Raw genomic sequence first — 8,346 nt, forward strand, 5'->3', positions numbered from 1 at the left:
GATCATTTATGTATACATTTGTCTATATCTATCTCGATTCGTTTTGGCTGTTACAAACAACCGTTATGTGAACAAAATTAATATACCCTTGTGCACAAGTGCGCTCGGGTATAATTACATTATATGCCGAAAATCCTTTCCTTTGGTAAACACGCCATTTTCGCAAACATAATTCATGCGTCCTTCAACTGCGAGTTGACAGCTCTCCTACAACCGTACAAATTAACTTAGTTTCTTTACAACTTGTTAGGCTTTGCTTTTGTCTCACCCTCATCAGTGCGTCATATTGTTTACTGTCTTTCAAATTTGTTCTGTTTTTTTTTTTTTGTTTCTTGTTTTTTTTTCATCGTCCTTTGCTTTCGCAGCTGCTTATGGCCTTTGTTCATTTTATCTGCATGCATTCACCCTTCATCATCATCATCATCACCTGGCACTTCTTCACTCTGCTATGATTAGCTTAATTTAAAGTTAATTTTAGCTAAAATAAGGTGTCGTTATTATTTACTGCTCGTGCGGCTGGCTGGCAGGAGTAGGTGGCGCGGCGGCCGAGGTGCGCACTGCGGCTATTTTGCACAGCAACTACACAAAGCAAAAAGCATACGCAGCAGCACACTTACAGCAGAAGACATACATACATACATATACATACTTATATATGTATGTATGTAGGTATGAATGTTTGCGCTGCAGATGTACTGTACCTTTAGGGGCTAGGCATCCCATACGCTGCGTCATTGCCACAAGAGCCACCACACCAGGTGCTTTGCACCGTTGGTAACCCTAATATGTTGGGATGCCTGCTAGACGCAGCAAACACTGCGATGTACACACACAGGAGAGGTGGATTGTGGCAGCTGCAAGACAGACGGCTGCATAGAAAATCAGAGACAGCCGGACTGGTGACCGGACAAGTGAGATTTCTATCTAAATTGATGCGTTTTTCCATGCTTTTGATGAGTCCAATTAAAATAATTACCGGGTATTAGATAATCCAATGGATACGACCGAGCGAAGCAAATACAGCGTGGCATATATGTATGTATAGTTTAGTGCACCATAAGTCCACATCAAAAGGAATGTAGTTCGGATGGTGGAGCTTATCTGCGTGTAACTACTATTACATGGTGCGCCCAACTTGTATTTACTTGTATTTTTTCCTTTTTTTCCACTAACCCACCCATCAACGCACAACTGAGTATTTGAATGTGCATTGTGTGTAAAGGGTGAGGCGCAGAAAGTGGACAGGGCGCACTTTTTTTAGTTTCAGCCACTGCATAGATATGTATGCCTTTATGTACTGAAATCTTTCTATATGCTTCGTAGTACATACATACGTATGTACTAAATATGTCTGTGTAAACTTGTTCCCGAGGGCGTACGTGGTAGTGGGCGCGAGCGCCCGCATATAACAAAGTTGCCGCACATCAACGATAAGCAATTTTGTATTGTTGTAGATTGATTAAGTTAATTGAAATTCACACAAAGCCACTCAGCAGCTGAAATACTGGCCAACTAGTTAATTGCTGCACAAGCCGAGCGAAAAACTTAAATGTTTGCATCAGAAAATAAATACCCATCTAATGACTTGCTCACGCCCAGCTAAGCATTGTCGGGTGAATTGAGTTGTTTGAAAAGTGCTATGGTTGTGCTGAGTTTGAGATGCTGTTGCTTTGTAATACAGCTTTAGTGTAGAATATTTGTTATAAGTGCTTAGCATTCATGAGCTACTGACTTCGATACAAATGTATGTATGTATGTATTTACAATAAATATACGATCTCCCGTTTTTGAGCATTGTGATTGCATTACCTCCTAAAGGTAAGCTAAAGAAATAAAAACCGTTATTCGTAATAAAGCGATTAGTCTAACCTAAAATATAGAAAGAAAAAAAGAGTTGCCACCTGTTTGAAAATTTCAGTTAAGGTAAACTAAGTATTCCAATATGGCTGTTAAAATGAAGAGGTTTGAAAAGACTTACAGCTGAAAATATTTTTGTGGAAGATTGCTACTTGTTCGAAAGTTTTAATTTAATTTAATTGATAAGACAAATTGATTAATTGCAATATAGGTATCAAGCTGCGGAGGTTTAGGAAAGTTTATTGCCGAAAATATTTTTAAGGAGGATTGTCACCAGTTTGCTATCACCGACGATGACGAAAGGAAAAAATAAAATATAGAAGAGCAACCGGCTGGACATTGATGAGGAGACGCCAGTTTACATTATTTAATTTCCATTTTATGTACATAAATGGTAACGTTATTTTACATACTTTAAAGGTAATCTTCGCCGATACGAAGAAGTCTCCCCTTTTTTTTGTATAAAAAATGTTGCATGCAAGATTGCCAAACTTCATTTATAAATGATGAACCTTAACAAGAAAGAAACACAGGGGCTTCTTATCATTTAAGCATTCTTGTTGGAGTCCTATTTTAAAGCTTTTATGCTCATAACGAGCTCAATTAAGAGTCTATTGGCGGGGTGGTGCTACGCCCATTAAAAAAAAAAAGAAGTTTCCTAACTGTCTTATTTTATGCCAAAATTCTACTTCGCGTACCAACTTTCAACAATTTGGATCCAGTATTTACGGAAATACCGTTATATGGCAGGTGGGCTTGGTTATTTTCTTATGTCTCCCCTTTTTAATCCCAACCTACCTTGGATAAAGGGAAACTTACCTATCAACTTTCGTGGACATATCTACAGTTTTTCTCGAGTTATCGTGTACCCAGACAGACAGAAGGATTGATGGACGATTTCTCTTTTCATTCTGAGCACATATGTATGTATATATTTGTCTATGTCTATCTCGATTAGATTTGGCTGTTACAAACAACTGTTATGCGTTGTGCACAAGTGAGCTCGGATAAAAAAATGTTGCCTGCGCCAGGGCTTGAACCAGGGACCTCAGGCAAACCACGCGAGTGCTTTGCTCTGTCGGCCATTGCGAATGTTGGAGCGCCGCAAGTGAATTGGCTGACTATCTCATCAACTGGTATGATGCTACTAGTATTTCTACTAATAGAAGTTGATGCGTAGCCTGACAATTGCCATCTCGTAGGACATCGCAATGTTAAAAATATCGGTTGCTAACATTTAAAATGTAGTTGGGCTGAAACGCAAACTGGTAGTATTCTTGTTAACAACTAGTAGCTTTCCCTGCAGTGTAAATACACATACGAGAACATATACCGAAATATTTTACCTCATGCGAGTATCACTTCACACCTTTAATTATTTCCTTTACTATTCGCAAATATTTTAGCTCATACAAGTATTTATTCGCACATTTACCTCTAAAAAAATCTGCAGCTCTACAAACACTCCACTGCGTATGAGTAACTCAAGTGTAAACTTTTGATTTTCATACACTCACTTAAGCACTTTCGCACAATTTTTCCATCAAAACTTAGGCATATGTACATAGAAAACGAATAAAAGCAAAATTTAAAAATCTCTGATTGCCACCTATGTTTGCATGCCTTGTATGTAGATAGCCTTGGTCCGCACTTTTCGCACACTTAAAAGGAACCATAAATTTCTAACTAAATAATTTTCGCATAATTTTTATGCAAATGGAGACTCCTTTTAAGACTTTGGTCCTAGCCTGCTGCATAACTTGTAATTAACGTTTCCTTCCTCGCACAAATAGCCTTTGCGGTCAGTGTGCCCACAGAGATTTTTTTTTTTTGCACAGTCAGCTATCTAAACGTCTGTATGTACTCTTGTGCACCGAAAGCACTTCTCACCTGCGCACTTGAACCGGTTCGTTTGACCGCAAAGTAAACCGTGCTTGCTTGCTGGCTGCACAGGTGGTGTATTAATTTAATTTTTCATGAGCTCCGCAAAACTTTCACTTGTTTGTTTTTGTTTTTTTTTGCATCAAAACAAGAACAAAAGCAAAATGCGAAAACAAACTAAGTAGGCGAAGAACTTGTAAAATAGAAAAAAGATATTTGCAATACTGTGTACCTTAGCTATAACAAATGAAACAAGCAATCCAGTTACTGGCGGAGAAAGCTTTTAAAGTTAGTAACTATATACATATTTGTTTATATCCTTGGTGGCAGGCCAACTGCCGCGTCGCACAGAGGCGATAAGTCAGCGTACGCAAATGCACAAGCAGCAAAGTAGGCATTGCCATTTGGAGCGTAGTTAATGTGAAACGTGAGAAGTTTTGCGTAAATTTGCGTCGATCTGTGCGACTCTGAACGAAGTTGATACGGTTTGGGGTGCTTGTGGGCGGCTGGCTACCAAAGAAGGCGGAATTGTGCGAATAATAAAGTTTTGCGCTTAAGTGAATGCTGCTAATTACTTGCAGTTAAGATATTTATTTTCGAGAGCAGTTCGCTCAGAAGTGGTGTAAACACGAGTTTCGTTCTTGTTTGAGAACGCGCTAAAGAGGCGTCAAGAGTTGCAAAATTTTATTTGGCCAACGGCGACGATAGGTACACAATGCGCCTTGCTGGCGGTTAGTTTGGTCAACTTGATTTTAGTTGAACTGCAGCTATCTGGTGGAGCAGTAGTAGTCAGCGGTAATTAATATTTGTTTATAATTATACTAGGTATGTGCGTGCATACACGCGCTTGTATGAATAATTGTGTGTGAGTAAATTCCAAACTATCACTGACTCAGATTCATTCGAGTTTAATTACTGAAAACTTGGTTGTCAGTTTTAAGCGAGAAATGCATGTTGCTTGCTAGTAGTTTATTTATGAAAAAATTTTACTAATTATGATATGCTTGAAACTTTGCTTCATTTAAGTGCGCAAATTAGCTCTAAGGTAGAAAGAAACATATATATATCTAAGTTTGAGTCCTAACTAAAAGCTTAACTTTAAGTATTTGTTAAATAAATAAATTATTTTCAACATTTCTTCTATGAAATAAAGCATTTTTTTCCAAGTTTTACCAAGAGCTTAATTGCAGTAAAAAGTTCTCTTAAGTTTCAACTATAATATAAAGCATTTTGTTTTCTCTACAAAACTTTATTCAAATACTTAGAGAGAAAAACGTGTAAGTCTTTAAATTGTACGCATCTACATTTGAGTAAGTTTAACTATGTATATTCATAAATATAGTACATATATGTATGCACATACTCATTTTCTATTTACTTAATACTGCTGATTCAGTGTAAAGAATTAATTTACCAACTTCGCACACATACATACGTACATATACTTACTTATTACATCAGACCATACTTACCGCATACTTTTGCGCACATCCTGCGGTTCAGGTGGCCGCGGTCGATGCCTACACACAACTACAATGCCCGCCACTATAATTGACGTTACAATGACGGCGCCTATCGCCACAACGGCAGCCAATATGAGAAGTGTCGACTGTTGCTTATCATGTCCATGTGCAACGATGCTGGCACCCGCGCCGCTGTCACTCGCACTGGCACTTAAGCCACCGCTTGAATGATGTGTAGTTTCCGCTGGTGTGGGATCCTCGGAGAGTATGGACTCGTCTGTCAATTGAATAATGAAAAAGAGAGAAACAACAGAACGAAGAAGGGAGAATTAGTATTGAGGTAAGCAAAAAATGAATTGGATGAAATGAATTACGCGCACATTTGAACGAACGCATGCATGTACATAGGTATGTACCTATTTTATGTATATACTAGGGATGCTTCGAATGTCGTATTTTTCACATTCGCCAATGTCAATGCGAATGCGAATGCGAATGTTAGGAATAATATTAAAAAAGCTAAAGACAATCTACTTAAGTCACCGTTTTGTATTACTTAAACATTTTGTAAATTATTAGAACATTAAACGAACGCTTAACCTATACGGTGTCTTAATTTGGTAGTCAAAGTTCAAAAGGGGCATATTATATTTAAAAAAAAAAAACTAATTTTGCTGCTCGGCCTATGCACACATTAGTATTGGCAAAACATTCTTATCGTTTGATGCGAATGCGAATGTGTAAAATGTTGCGAATCATTAGCATAACGAATGCGAATGCAAATATTCGCAACATCACTGGTACACATATATTAGGCTGTCCCATATTTACACCGTGCGGCAGTAAATTTTACACATAAAAAAATGAATATATTCGCGAAACTATGAGTAAATTATGGTAGAACTCCGTACTTAGTTTTTTTCTACGACGTCAGGACTTTGAAATGTAAAAAATATGATTATTTCAAAAATAATATTTAAAAAGTTTTAATGCAATTTAGAATAATAATGTAGAATTATAACAGAATACATTTTTTGGTGCACAACGACGAATGTGTATGAAAAATTTACTGTGCAAATTGTGTCTTTAAATATCCTTGAAAATTCGCAAATATATTTTTTTTTTAATTATGGTCATTCATCATTTGCTACCCATATTGTTTTTCTACATTGCACTGATTTTTTTAAATAATTTCTTTGAATTAATCATATCTTTAAATTTCACAGTCCTTTGAAAAAAAAACCTGACCCAAAACCTAAATTAGGTAGATAAATTTATATATTTGACTAGTCTGTAAGATTTTGGTTCAATAATCTTTATTGAAAATTTTCTTTGTACAGTTAGGATATAATGAACGTTGCTCGTGAACACGTTCCAATATGTCCTCTAACTCTCGTCTTTTGTTATAAGGCCATGATAATAACTTGCATTAATTTCACCTTTCTTTCAGCTCTACTTTTAATCTCACTTTCTGATGTATTCGGACCACATTTCTAAAAGCTGGACCGATCTTCAGTCCTGAAAATAATCACGTATATCTTGCGAACTAACTAAACAATCGTAAAACTAAATACGGCAAATAAAAGCCAATGAAATTCTCAATTAACCGTATATACATACAGAAAAAGTATTTGACATGAAGAAAATATATTCGTATAATTTCTGTAAAAAAAGTTAAAAGCAAATGTTTTTTTTTCATCGAATAAAAACACTTCCCTTTAGAAATATTAAAAAACCAAAATTATGGTGTATTATGGTGTAATGTGGTAATGAAAGCAAAAAATTAAAAAAAAAATTTTAAGAGATAAATACATATTCGGCATCCCATTTGTCTTTATAAAAGAAAAGTGTCTAAAAAAACCTTGATATTCATCTTTGCTTTTATCTTTCATATCTTCGTTTTTAATTTCATCTTTGCCTTTATCCTTTTCTTCATCTGCATATCCATCCATCTTGATTATGTGAGGTGTGATGACGTGATAAGATGTTATGTGATGTGATGTCAGGTAATGCGTTGCGATTTTATGTGATTTGATGTGATCTCATGTAAATGCTATATGAAGTCATGTAGGGCCATATCATGTGATGTAATGTCATATCTTGTTATGTCACGTGATGTTATGCCATTTAATGTCATATAATATCATGTCGTGTCATTTTATGTCAAGTGATGTGATCTCATGTCATGTGATATCGTGTCGTTTGTAAGTAAAACTAGGTGTGACGAGTTCATATGTCGTTATCTTCATCCTCATATTCGTTTCTTTATGTTTACCTTTACTTTTATTTTTATTTTTATCTTTTTCTTTATTCTTTTCATCTACATATTCACCTTAACCTTTGCGCTTATATAAGTAGTGTTTAAATTTACCTAATTTAAAGGAAGTACACTTCGAAGAAATCTTCAATAACTTGAACATTGCTAGTAATAGTGATTTCGAAAGAAAGCCAAAATCATCGCAAATGAAGCATTAAATAATTTGGTAAGGTATCCAAAACTATCTTAAGATTCTGCCGAAGTAATGAATTCTAAATTAAAAGCAAAAAAAAATGTTGATCTCAGGTATTAAACGTTCAGGTGAAAAGAGAAAAAATTCGCTATCTTTTTTACACTCGAAAATTTATATTGTTCTTTGTTCAGATGTGCAAGATCAAGGCCGTATTTAGGGGGGAGGGGGGTGGTTGCAGGTGTTTTGACACCAAATTTCAAACTTTTACTATATTAAAAAAAAATTCAACAAACCTTTATACAAATTTCGAGCTTTTTTAAAAATTCTAAAAAATCAATCTTAATTTTTAGCCATTTGCACTTTAAGTATACCACTAGGATTCCATGGGCTACGAAATGCATACTCAGAATCTTATTAATAAATTCGAAATTTTGGCGAAAATTTTTTGATTTTTTTTAACTGCATACATTTTTCGGCAGTGTCACTCGATTGGTACAGATTTGTACATTTTTGTTTTGGGCTATTGGTAAAAAAACTGAGACAATTTTGACGTAGAATACGTCTTACCTTAAGGTATGGGGGCTATGTTCAAATGTTGTAGTTGTAATTTTTAGAGCTTCACAAAAACGCTTATTGCACGAGAACTAATAAAGCGATTTCAAAGAAAAGTGTGGCGTTTCAAAGATAAAATTCCA

The 8,346-nt window shown here is 35.6% G+C and overlaps 1 protein-coding gene across 1 annotated transcript in view; it reads right to left on the minus strand.

Annotated features, from left to right (window-relative positions):
• The window catches only part of LOC108360721 (uncharacterized), a 44,584-nt gene extending 37,431 nt beyond the window's left edge, over positions 1–7,153 (minus strand). The window contains exons 1-2 of the mRNA XM_017613131.1: positions 7,120–7,153; positions 5,211–5,478 (exon numbers count right to left, since the gene is read on the minus strand). Coding sequence (XP_017468620.1) covers positions 5,211–5,478; positions 7,120–7,153 — 302 coding nt within the window. The remainder of the gene's footprint in view (positions 1–5,210; positions 5,479–7,119) is intronic.
• Positions 7,154–8,346: the final 1,193 nt, after the last annotated feature.

This window comes from Rhagoletis zephyria, unplaced genomic scaffold, assembly GCF_001687245.7.
Source record: "Rhagoletis zephyria isolate East Lansing unplaced genomic scaffold, Rhagoletis_zephyria_1.1 Rzeph_scaffold_00615, whole genome shotgun sequence".
Lineage (NCBI taxonomy): Eukaryota > Metazoa > Arthropoda > Insecta > Diptera > Tephritidae > Rhagoletis > Rhagoletis zephyria.